This window comes from Protobothrops mucrosquamatus, unplaced genomic scaffold (assembly GCF_001527695.2).
Source record: "Protobothrops mucrosquamatus isolate PMUCROS unplaced genomic scaffold, P.Mucros_1.0 scaffold154, whole genome shotgun sequence".
NCBI lineage: Eukaryota > Metazoa > Chordata > Lepidosauria > Squamata > Viperidae > Protobothrops > Protobothrops mucrosquamatus.
Window position 1 is genome coordinate 22,170 of NW_015386518.1, and position 12,470 is coordinate 34,639.

A 12,470-nucleotide genomic window follows, 5' to 3' on the forward strand; every position below is an offset into this window, starting at 1 on the left:
TTGTGGATTTTCATCAGGAGCAGATCCTCTTCCTGCAAGGAGAACTCTCCGAAGCTCCGCTCTGGAAGCCTGGTGCGCAGAGGTCCCAAGAGCCAGGAACATCCTTTCCACCCTCACCCCGTTTCAATTTATGGTCCAAATACAGGGACCCAGCCAGAAGTCAGCCCTGTAAAGGTGTCTGGCAGGGACAGAAGCAGCCGTTACGTCCTAAGCCGACCTACGCCGCCGATTGTCCGACGGGTGGAGCTGACCAGCTGGTCTCCAGCTTTCAGGGGCTGACCTTGAGCGAGCAAAACGTGGAGCAGAATCTCCTGGAGATCTTGAGCGACCTGAAATCCGGGCAGACCGTATCCGCTTACCATCTTGCCCACCGGCTGCACGTCCAGAAGAAAGTGGTCAACCACCATCTCTACAAGCTTCACCACCGAGGGCAGCTGAGTCGGTCAGGGAGAACTCCGCCACTGTGGAGGTTAGCGGACGGGCGCAACGTCTCGGAAGCAAGCCGGGAGGGACGTCCATCCATCCGGGAGGAACGCCAGCGCCTTCTGGACTTGGGGATCGGAGAAGAAGGAAGTTCTGCTTCGGATCAGGAGGACTCCCCCATCGCTTCCCCTGACATGGCTGAAGTCAAGGAGAAGATCTGCGGCTTCTTGTTCGGGGTGGCGGACTCCACCGCCCACAACCTGGCCAAGAACATTGGCCTGAGCAAGGCCAGGGAGGTCAACGCCGCCCTCCTGGCCCTGGAGAAGCTGGGCGAGGTGCACAAGGAGAACGCCAGCCCTCCCAAGTGGTCCCTGACGGACAACAAGCGGAAACGGATGCAGGTCAAGATAAAAGCCGAAGAGGTCCGGCAGATGGTCCCACCAGACGCCGAGACCCCAGCTCCGTGCCTCGAACCCGAGGCCCCTGCCCACCTGCCTTCCCCTCACCCTTCTCCTCCTCCTCCTCCTCCTCCTCCTCCTCCACCTCTGCTGCCGGACGAGGAGGAGAAGAAGATCGAGAACGGGCAGCAGACAGCCGAGCCGATGGAACCGGGCGCCGGGCGCCCACCGTGGGGCGGCCCCTCTCGCAAGCGTCCCAGGTACTACCGCTTCTCCCTTTACGACCATTTTGAGAACAGCAGCTGGGCCAGCGACGACATCCCCGAGGACATGAACGCCATGAGCAACCAGGACGAGTCGCGGTACATCATGGTGTCCCCCCTCTCGCCCAGCTATGCCGCCCAGTTCGACACGGCCTTCCAGTGCACCCCCTTGGAGAAACTCATGGCCTGCCAGAAGAAGAATCCCGTCAGCGGCTTGATCGAATACACGCAGTACATGTACCAGCATTGTGAGTTCGTCTTGCTGAAGCAGAGCGGGCCGTCCCACGAGCCACGGTAGGAGACTTCACCTGGGCGGGGGCGTTGGAGGGAGGGGGAGAGGGTCCCCCAGGGCATCCCGGGAGATTCTCAGCCATCCAAGTCGTGGTTGTCCTAAAGGCACCTGGGTGTTGTTGCTTTTGTTTTCTTGGAAAACAGAATAAGAGAATGGAAAGGAACCTCAGAGGTCTTCTAGTCCAACCCCCTGCTCAGGCAGGAAACCCTATAACCAGTGGTGGGATTCAAATCAGTGAACAACCGGTTCTCTGTGTGGAGGCCGTTTCCAGAAGTCCGTTCTGGGCCCGGGCAACAAAAAAATTAGCTACTGGTTCTGCCAAAGTGGTGCGAACCGGCTGATTGGACAAATGGCTGTCCAATCTCTTCTTAAAAACCCACAACTTCTGGAGGCAGGCTGTTCCACTGGTTAATTGATCTGGGATTACAGAATAACAGAGCTGGAAGGGACCTGGGAAGTCTTCTAGTCCAACCCCCCCCCAGTTCATGTGAAATATGTATGAAACATGGTAGCCTGTCCCTAAAAACCAAATTCTCCTTAATTGTCTTTATTTTTTCATTGCTGTTTCTCTCTCACACACTTTCTCACTCCCTCTTTCATTCCCTTTCTTTCTCGCACTCTTTTTCTTTCCTTTCTTTCTGTCTCATTCTCTCATTCGCTTTCTTTTTCCCATATTCTTTTTCTCTCCTTTCATTCTTGCTCTCTATCTCTCTCCTTTCCTTTCTCTTCCTTTCTCATTCTTTCCTTCGCTTTCTCGCTCTCTTCCATTCTCATTCGCTTTCTGTGTTGTTTCTCTGTGTCCTATGATATATGTGGGTATCTGCATAATTCTGTTGTTTATTTTTGTCATATTTATGTAGCGTATATTGGAGGTGGTGACTCTTTCAGACCTGTATGCGATGAAATTTTCATTTTAATGTGTGGCAATTAGTGTACATTTAAAGTGACAATAAAGTTATTCTTTCATTCTTTTTTTTCTCATTCTTTCATTCTTGCTCTATTTCTCATTTTCTTTTCTCATTCTCTTTCTATCATTCCCCCTACCCCCCCTCTCTCTCTCGTCCATCAAGGTTTAAATTCCAAGCCAAGATTGACACCCGCCGGTTCCCTCCAGCCGAAGCAGGCAGCAAAAAGCTGGCCAAGCAAGAAGCAGCCGCCATCGCCATGAAAATCCTTCTCCATGAAGCCCAGCATGAGGGAGAGGACAGCATGGGGCCCGAAACGTCACTGTACGAGGACAGCTCCCTCAGGGAAGCGGAGATGGTGAGGAGGAGGAGGAGGAAAGACTGTGGGGTCCTGGGTGCTCTCTGAGCTGGGTGGTTTCCTTGCGGACGTTTCATGACCCAACTAGGCAACATCATCAGTGCTAGGAGGGAGGAGAAAGATGATGGATGGATGGATGGATGAGAGAGAAGGAAGGACGGACGGACGGACTTTGGGATCCTTGGTGCTGTCTGAGCTGGGTGGTTTCCATGCGGACGTTTCATGACCCAGCTAGGCAACATCATCAGTGCTACAAAGGAGGGGGGTTTGTGAGAAGGAGGAGGAAGAGGAGGCCAAATCCAGGCCAAAGAGACAGCCCCTTTCTGAAACCGGCTCTTCCCTATTTATTATCATTTCTCCATTCTTGCTCTCCAGCCTGAACAGGCCGAGCCCGAGGCCGAGGCCGAGCCCACCGCCCCACAGCTCGGCCTCCTCTGCGGGAAGAACCCCATCAGCGCCTTGATGGAATACGCCCAGAAGCTGGGCAGCGTGTGCGAATTCAAGCTCCTCTCTCAGGAGGGACCGCCTCATGATCCAAAGTAAGCCAATGATGGTGATGACGATGATGGTGATATTGGAAGGGACCTTGGAGGTCATCTAGTCCAACCCCCTGCTCAGGCAGGAAACCCTATCTGCCACTTCAGAAGAGGGTTTGCTACTACGGGCAGTCCTCAGCTTAACAACCACACAACTGAGTTTTCTGGGGCTAAGTGAGACGCTTGGTTGGTGAGTTTTGCCCCATTTTGCCACCTTCGTTAAGTAAATCACAGCAGTTGTTAAGTTGTCACACGGTTGTTAATGCAGAGAATCCTCGACTTCACAACGGTTCGTTTACTGACCACAGCACTGGAAAAAAAGCAATTTATGACCGTTTTTTCACGCCTACCCCCTGGTCACGTGATCCAAATTCAGACGCTCGGCAACTGACTCATATTTACGACGGTCAGAGCGTCCCTGAGGTCACCTGATCCCCTTTTGCGACCTCCTGGCTCGCAAAGTGAAGGAAGGAGCCGGATTTGCTTAGCGACTGTGTGTGACTAATTTCACAACTGCAGTGGTTCCCGTAACAACTGTGGCAAGGGAGGTCATAAAACGGGACAAAACGGTTTAGTTACACCCAGATTAAACACGGATTATTCCTCTGGCGTCTGCTCAGGTTTCGATACTGCGTCAAGGTGGGCGAGCAGATCTTCCCCGCGGTGGTCTCGAACAGCAAGAAGGGGGCGAAGCAAATGGCCGCCGAGGCCGCCATGAAGGGGCTGACTGGCGAAACCACCCCTTCACCTGAGCAGGTAAGCCCTTCCCCGGTTTCCTTCCCCTCCCCAACGTCCCTCTGCCCACTCCCTTCACGGCCCAAATCCCTTTCTTTCCTGGCCTTCCTAGATTGAAGCCCCCTCCGAGCCCCCGCTGGACTTGCAAGGTGGCCAGCTGGCCAATCCGGAGGAGTCCAAGACGGTCAGCGCCAAGGGGGTCGGCGAGCTAATCAAGTACCTGAATTCGAATCCGGTCAGCGGCCTTCTGGAATACGCCCGGGCCAACGGCTTCGCGGCCGAATTCAAGCTGATCAATCAGACCGGCCCTCCTCACGACCCCAAGTAAGTGGACGGTCCGCCGTTCGTCCGGCTCGGCCCCTCTCTCGAAAACCTGCCCACTCTCCGCCATCATACAGGTGGTCTGAGGCCAAGGTTTCCGTCCCTAAGCGAGACACCGGTTGAGTTTCGCCCCCTTTATACGGCCTTCCTCGCCACCCTTAAAGGAATGGGACGCTTCTTAAGTGAGCTTCGCCCCACTTTACGACTTTTCCCGCCGCGGTCGTTCAGCGAATCGCTGCATTTGTTAACTTTGTCACAACGGTCGCTAAATGAACCCGGCTTCCCCCTTGACTTTTTAAGGTCGCGAAAGGGGATCACGTAACCCTGGGGCGCTGCAACTGTCGTAAATACGAGTCCATTGCCAAGTGTCTTGAATATTGATCATGTGACCGCAGGGGAGGCCGCAACTGTCGTAAACGTGAAAAAAAAGTCGCTTTTTTCCAGTGCCGTTGCAACTTTGAATGGTCACTAAATGGACCGTTGTCAATTGAGGACAATCTTAACTTTTCCGGGGGGTGCCAGGACCTGAGACATCTCCAGCCGATTCTCTCCGGCAGGTTCGTCTTCCAGGCGAAGGTGGGCGGCCGCTGGTTCCCGTCCGTCACGGCGCACAGCAAGAAGCAGGGCAAGCAGGAAGCGGCCGACGCAGCCCTCCGAGTCCTGATCGGGGAGAACGAGAAGGCCGAGCACATGGCCGAAGGGCTGGGCGTCACCGAGGTCAGGCCCCTCCGAGTCCCTCCCTCCCCCCCGGATCTGCTTCCCGGCGACCCGGTTCCCAATCTGGGCGCCCTTGGGCCGGTTTGCTTGACCGATCGCTTTTGGGCTTCATTCTCTCCCTGCCCCAAGGGGATCAGAGACCCCCAGGCCCGGAAGGTCACGGCTGACCCTCTCCTCCTCCCGCTTTGCAGCTGCCGGTCAGCGGGAGCACGCTGCACGACCAGATCGCCATGCTCAGCCACCAGCGCTTCAATGCCCTGACCGCCCGCATCCAGCACAGCCTGCTGGGACGCAAGATCCTGGCCGCCATCATCATGAGGAGGGGGCAGGAGGGGCTGGGGGTCGTGGTCAGCATCGGGACAGGTAAGGGTGGCGGGGAGATGGGGGACGGGGGCGGTTGAAATGGGGAAAAGGAACCTGAATTTGCGATTGGTGGTTTCAGAAATGACGCAGAATAGATTCTGGGATGAAAAGGTGGGATGTCACTGACTGCAAGGGAAGAGGTGGATTTGCAATCAAACTTCACAAATTTGTGAAGAGTATCGGCAGCTGCTTCTCTTCTCTTCCCTTTCCTCTTTTTTCTGCTGTTTTTCTTTTTCCTCTCTTGCGCTTTTAGCTTTGCCTTCCTTCTCTTTTTCCCCCCCTTCTCTTACTTTCTATGTTTGCTTTCTATATGTTCCTATCTTTAGTAAACTCTTTAGTAAAAAGTATAAGATCTGTCAGACAGATAGATAGAGAGAGAGAGAAGGGAAGGGGAGAAGGAGGAGAAGGAAGGAAGGAAAGAAGGAATAGAGATAGATGGGTAGATAGATAAATAGATGAAGGAACGGAGGGGGGGGAGAGAAGGGAAAGGAGGGAGGGAAGGAAGGAAGAAGGAATAGATGGATTGATAAATGAATGGAAGGAAGGAAAGGAAGGAGGGGATAGGAAGGGAGGGAGGGAAAGAATAGGTAGATAAATGGAAGGAAAGGAAGAAAGGAGGAGAGAAGAGGAAGGGAAGGAAGGAAGGAAGGGAAGAATAGATAGATGGGAAGATAGATAAATGGAAGGAAAGGAAGGAAGGTTTAAGGTCTCTTCCCCCCCCCCCAGGGAACCGCTGTGTGAAAGGGGAGGAGCTGAGCTTGAAGGGGGAGACGGTGAACGACTGCCACGCGGAGATCATCTCCAGACGGGGCTTCATCAGGTGAAGACAGGGAGGCGGTGGCGTCTGGGAACCCTCAGGCTGGCGGGAAGGGTGTCTGGGGGCAATGGGAGCTGTATTCAAGTCCTGACAGCATTATCTTTCATCTCCCTTTCAGGTTTCTGTACAACGAGCTGATGGAGTTTGACCCCTCGGCGCCCGAAGGGAGTATCTTTCAGCCGACGGAAGACGGCAAATTAAAGATCAAAGATGACATCAGCTTTCACCTGTACATCAGGTGAGTTGTAGGGATGTTTCCCTTTCACCTGGATCCACCAGGTTGAGCGTAAAGGAGGTTCCTTAGCTGGCTGGAATACAGGTAGTCCTCGGCGTAACGGCCAAAATTGAGCTCCCAAATTTCCTGTTGCGGAGTTGGAAAAATGTGTCAGGTTTTGCCCCATTTATACAACTTTCCTTGCCACGTTTGTTGAGGGAATCTCTGCAGTTGTTCAGGATTCAGCCTCATTGCTTGGTGTTTGTGTGCGTTTGTGTGTTTGTGTTCCCCAGCACGGCGCCTTGTGGGGATGGCGCTCTCTTCGACAAATCCTGCAGTGAGCAGGCCAACACAGCCGGGGAGGACCAGCACCAGCCCCTCTTTGAGAACCCCAAACAGGGGAAGCTACGCACCAAGGTGGAAAACGGTAATTGCTGAATCTCCCCATTGAAATTCTGGGCTCTGGGCTTGCTGGTGTGCGGCTGAAGCGCCGAGCTTCTCATCCTCATGATTCCAACAACGATAGGAGCGATCGTCAATCACCCGCCTCTTGATTCATTGGCAAATGGGGGATGAATTACGCAGAGGGGAACTTTGAATAAAAGGGTCAAAGAGGATCAGCTACCCGGAGAACTGAGGATTGGGTGTTTTTTTTTAATTTATTGTTTTATTGATTGGTATCCCGCCTTTAACTCAAGGCGGTGAGCATGCCTAATACTCCTTCCTTCTCCTCTTTTCCCCGCAATGACAATCCTGTGAGCTGGACTGGGCTGAGAGGGAGGGACTGGCCCAAAGTCACCCAGCTGGCTTTCCTGCCTGAGGCGGGACTAGAACCCACGCTCTCCTAGTCATTTGCCCAAAGTCACCCAGTCAGTTTTCATGCCTAAGGCGGAACTAGAACTCACGTTCTCCTGGTGAAGGAGACCACCCAGCCGGCTTTCATGTCTAAGGTGGGACTAGAACTCACCGTCTCCTGGTGATTGGCGCAAAGTCACCCAGCTTTCAAGTGCATCCAGCTGGCTTTTTCACCTGGCTCCTTTGGACTTATCCGCAGGAGAGGGCACCATCCCGGTGGAGTCAAGTGACATCGTGCCAACCTGGGACGGCATCCAGCATGGCGAACGCCTGCGCACCATGTCCTGCAGCGACAAAATCCTGCGCTGGAATGTGCTCGGCTTGCAAGGCGCCTTGTTGTCACACTTCTTACAGCCGGTCTACCTTCGCTCGGTCACACTCGGTAAGCCCAAGCCCAGTCATGCTTAACGAGGGACTAGAACTCGCTGTCTCCTTCAGAGTTGCTTTAAGACGGGAAGCTTTCTAAACGAGATAAATTGGCAAACGAGACATTACTTCTTACAATCCTTTCCTTAAACCACCTTTACCTTTTCTCGCTTCTTGCAGGCTACTTGTACAGCCAAGGTCACTTGACCCGCGCCATTTGCTGCCGGATGTCCAGAGACGGCAATGCGTTCGAAACAAGACTTCCCGCGCCGTATTTGGTCAATCACCCCGAGGTATTCCTTGCGTTGAACTCTCTCTCTCTGATTCGTTTAACCGAGAAGGGTCAGGCTGGATGATAGCACTTAAGAGAGCAAAATAAATCTCCTGTCCTTATTCTTAAGAAACAAGATGGGTCTCCTCCTCCATTCCTTCCCCCCCAGTGACACCCCCCCAAACAACACAGATCTCTAAGCTATACAGATCATCCTCATTCAGTGACTGCAATTGGGACGGGCGACTCGGTCCCTGAATGAAACTGTGACTGTGCTTACGATCCTACTTCGGCTTTCCTTGGCCGGAGAGACCCGTAAAGAAGTCTGTGTGAAGGTTGCAAAGTTACTTCTTTATCCCCGTCGTCGCTAAATGAGGACGGCCCATAGACTGATTTTTGCCCTCGAGGGAAGCAACACACCGCTTTTACCTCCCTGCTTGTCAAGTCTGGTCAACCAAAGCCACCGCGGACACCTTTCTGTGGCTTTTTAAGCGTTTGAGGCAACGGGATCATCCCGCAGTACTGTACGGGAGGGGTAAATATCCTTGGGTAATCAGGACGCCGCAGGCTTGAGCGATGGCTGTTCGCGGCTCGGTCCGGCAAAGAAATTCAGCCCCCTCCTCTTTGGCCGTGCAGGTTGGCCGGGTCAGTGTCTACGACTCCGCGAGGCAGACGGGGAAGACCAAGGAATCGAGCATCAACTGGTGTCTCCCAGATAGCACCAACGTCGAAGTCCTGGACGGCACAAAAGGCAAAGTGGACGGGTAAGACCGATGTGGACCCTTTCGGGATCGGAATTTTGGGGGGGATCTGCAGAGATCCTGGAGCATTTTTATCGGGTGGATTATTCTACATTCTATTCTCCCCTCTTGTTTCCTTCTTCGGCAAAGACAAAAGGGGTTCTGTCCTGAATTTATAAACAATTCCCCCATCATTATTATGATTTGTGGCACGGTCAGTCAGATGTTTAGATTGGATATGGCATTTTTATCCACCTCTTGATTCCTTCCCAAGGACCTGGGACAGGCAGGTGTTGTGGTTTGATGTTGTTAAAGGTAAGATTTAAGCTGTTCCGAGTCAGGCTGCCTTTTGCAATTGACCGACCGGGATTTTGTCAATGCCGACGGTGTTCAATTGGTATTATTACGGTCTGTCATACAGTCAGCCAGATGTTTAGAGTGAATTTGGCATTTTTGTCCACTTATGAGGTCCTTCCCAAGGGCCTGGGATGGGCAGACGTTGATGTTTAATCATATTAAAAGTATAATTGTAGGATTTAAGCTGTTCCGAGTCCAGCTGCCTTTTGTAATTGACCAATGGGGATTTAGTCAATGCTGACAGCATTATTACTATTATTGTGCTTCCTTGCACAGTCATCCAGATGTTTAGACTGGATTTGGCATTTCTATCCACTTACCAAGTCCTTCCCAAGGACCTGGGATGGGCAGATGTTGTGGTTTGATGGGGTTAAAAGACTCATGGCAGGATTTAAGCCAAGCTGCCTTTTGCAATTGACCGATGGTGAAGTTGTCAATGCCGAAGGTGTTCAGGGGATACTCCATTTTTTATTATTATTATTTCTTTCCTGAATTGTTTGGGATAATAAGCAGCCCTTCCTCTTTCCTCAGGCCCAAGCTGGACATGTCGCGCGTCTCCAAGCAGAGTCTCTTTGTCCTGTTCCGGATGCTTTGTGCCAAGATGGGTCGGGAAGATCTCCAGAACATCACTGTCTACTCAGAGGCCAAAGGCTTGGCTGTCCCCTACCAGAGTGCCAAGCAGCAGTTCTTTTGGGGCTTGCAAGAAATGGGCTACGGGAGCTGGATTTGCAAACCCCAGGAGGAGAAGACCTTCGTCCTGCCGGAACCCGCAGCCCCTCCTTTCCTGTGATTTTTTTTGTTTTTGTTTTGTTTTGTTCTCTCTCTCTCTCTCTCTCATTTTTCAATTTTTTTTATTTTCTGCAGAAGCCGGGGAGGGGGGGAAAAAAGGGAGGATTTATTTTTTAGATTTGGAGCTGGCCCGATGGGGGTTGTTTTTAACGGAAAAAATGAATGTTTTTCACGTCGCGTATCAAATTCCCGGAGAGCGGACATCCCTCCAGTTTAGAGCGACAAGGTGTTTTAATTCAGTTGGGAAGGCCAGGGGTCTTTCCCTCCCCCTCCTCTCTTTTAAATCCCCACCTCCCTTTTTCAGCATGGATTTGCCGAGACTTGATTCAAAGGACTTGAGGGAACAAGAGATCCACCAGCATTCCTCTCTTCCCCCTCCTTTTCCTCCTTCCTTCCCTTTCTCTTCTTCCTTACTTTTTTCCTTCCTTCCATCCATTCATCCATCCATCCATGTCTTTTCCTTCCTTCCTTCCTTTCCTTATTTCTTCTTTATTTCTGTCTTTTCCTTCCTTCCTTCCTTTTCTTATTTCTTCTTTATTTCTATCTTTTCCTTCCTTCCTTCCTATCTCTTTCTGTCTTCCTTCCTTCCTATCTCTCTTTTCCTTCCTCCTCCCTCCCTCCCTCCCTTCCTCCCTCCCTCATTCCTTCCTTCCCACTTTTTTTGGGGGGGGCGGCGACCAAAATAAATAAATAAAACACTCCCAAATCATTATTGGAACCTTTCTTTTCAAACAGTGAAGTTGGCACACTGGACGCTTTGCGTTCACACATTTCTCGTTTCTCTCTGTTCCATCCCCGGGCGTTTCCCGAAGACCCTCGTGCGAGTTTCCTCACCTTGAAAATCGAATCGTTTGAGGGACATTTCAACTTTTCTCCAAGGCTTTTTGACCGAGGAGGACTCAAACCTGTAGCTCGAGGGACAGTGCCTGTCCTGGTGGGATGGTAGTTTGTATGGTGGTGTCTTTCCTGGCGAGCCCTATATAAGCTGCACCGGTCAGTTTTCTCCGCTTCCCCTTTTCCCATTTCTTCTTTGCCCAGCAAGCAAAATCGCTGGTTCTTTTCCGCGTTGTCCGTCTGAGCCCAAATTTTTACGGGAAAGCAACTCAGGAAATCTGAGATTGGAGAGGCTAAAACTCTAAATTTGAAATCCTCCTGACCCAGAGAGCTGTGGGTCTTCAGCAGGAAAAACCCAGCCTCTTCCCCCCCCCAGCACAAAATGTTAGTTATCATTCCTTTTCCCCATCCCGTGGATGTTGTGTCTTCGTGCAGAAAGGTTGAACAAAAATTAAGTCTTAAACCGAAGCACAGCTGTTTTCACACGCTCGGGAGCACCCTTCCTTCGGGTGGCCAGCTGCAAATGGAGGCTGGGGGCTACAGTGGGGCCAAATTGCATTCTTCCCCCCCCCCCCAAATTCCCTGCAAATAGCCATGGTGGGCATTTTAAAGGTCCCCGGCTAATTTAACGTGTCCATTTTTAAATGTATTTATGCAAGTGGGTGCAGCTTCCCATGTGATCCATTTATCTGTTGTTCCCTTAAACCGGGGGTCTCCAAACGTGGTCCCTTTAAGACTGGTGGACTTCAACTCCCAGAATTCCCCAGCCAGGAGACTTAAAAGTCTATACATAAAGCATGCTGGATGGGGGAATTCTGGGACTTGAAGTCCACCAGTGTTAAAAGGGGCCATGTTTGGAGGCCCCTGCCTTAAACCAAGAGGAAAACCTGGCCTCTGTTGAGTGATTTTGCATAACCTTCCCCTTTAACCATGTTTTGTGCTTCTGTCGCTCCTAGAAGTCAGCCAGCATTGCCGGAAATCCACTTTTCCTAAAAATAATAATAAGCCCAAAAACTGGAGCCTTCCTTTCCCAACATCTTCTCCCCTCGTAGTTGGTGTCCCCCTCTTCCCTTGTGATTCCCCCCTATTTCAGATTTGACCCTCCTCTCATAATAATGGTTTATTCCTCCTTCCATTTTTTGGGGTGTGTGTGTGCAAGTCTGCCTTTCGTTCATCTTCCAGATCCTCATTTGATGGACAGATGTCATTACATTCTGCCTGAAATAAACAGATTTTTTTTTCTGTAGCGACTGTTTCCCCTCTGGGGTTTTTTTTTGGGGGGGGGGAGAACGCAAGAAGGCTTAAATCAGGGGTCTTTCAAACTTCAAATCCCAGAATTCCTTAGCCAGCGTGCCTGGCTGAGGAATTCTGGGAGTTGAAGTCCACAAGTCATCAAAGGGCCAAGTTTGAAGGCCCCCTGCCTTAAAGCGTAAGGGATTTCTGGGAATTGGGAGTCCATGGGTCTTAAAGCATGCTGGCTGGAGATTCTGGGAGTTGAAGTCCAAGCACCTTAAAAAAGTTCCCAGGGTTGAGAAACCCTGGTTTACGGCAATCACACTCTTTGCACTTTTCCACTTAGCCAAAATTAACCGATTGCTTGTGGGTTTTTCCCCCATGACTTCATTGCAAACTGGACGAGCTCCACCCATTTCCCCTTCCCCACAGGACCCCCTCCCCAAAGACCCCATAACAGCGTCATCAAAAGACAGACCTCCCATCTACGTGATCTATTTTATTGTTGTTTCAAAGCTAGCATTGGTCAGAGAGGCTAAGAGGACGGGAAGACGGTCAAGGACTTTGATCTCGGCCCAAATTATTTTTTTCTCTTCCTTTTGGACCTCCGTCCCCGTGGGCACGTTAGTGACCCTCACCTGCCGGTTTATCCTGCCCAGAAGAATTTTTTAAAAAATCAAATA

At 51.4% G+C, this 12,470-nt stretch overlaps 1 protein-coding gene across 1 annotated transcript; it reads left to right on the forward strand.

The window, feature by feature from the left end:
• Nucleotides 1–567: 567 nt before the first annotated feature.
• On the forward strand, nt 568–9,721 carry ADAR (adenosine deaminase RNA specific). Its single transcript, XM_015813332.1, has 14 exons — nt 568–1,378; nt 2,447–2,639; nt 3,015–3,178; nt 3,796–3,931; nt 4,023–4,234; nt 4,789–4,948; nt 5,140–5,311; nt 6,038–6,131; nt 6,247–6,366; nt 6,636–6,769; nt 7,397–7,579; nt 7,744–7,856; nt 8,471–8,598; nt 9,463–9,721. Exons 1-14 carry the CDS (start codon nt 618–620, stop codon nt 9,719–9,721), a joined length of 2,829 nt encoding a protein of 942 aa, XP_015668818.1. The 5' UTR covers nt 568–617.
• The last annotated feature ends 2,749 nt before the right edge of the window (nt 9,722–12,470 follow it).

What these genes read in the sequence shown, in the direction of transcription:
- ADAR (XM_015813332.1), top strand. Translation starts at nt 618, where the DNA reads ATGGCTGAAGTCAAGGAGAAGATCTGCGGCTTCTTGTTCGGGGTGGCG. An exon ending in CGTGGTCAGCATCGGGACAG is followed by an intron (nt 5,312 to 6,037) that starts GTAAGGGTGGCG and finishes CCCCCCCCCCAG; the next exon opens with GGAACCGCTGTGTGAAAGGG. An exon ending in CCTTCGCTCGGTCACACTCG is followed by an intron (nt 7,580 to 7,743) that starts GTAAGCCCAAGC and finishes CGCTTCTTGCAG; the next exon opens with GCTACTTGTACAGCCAAGGT.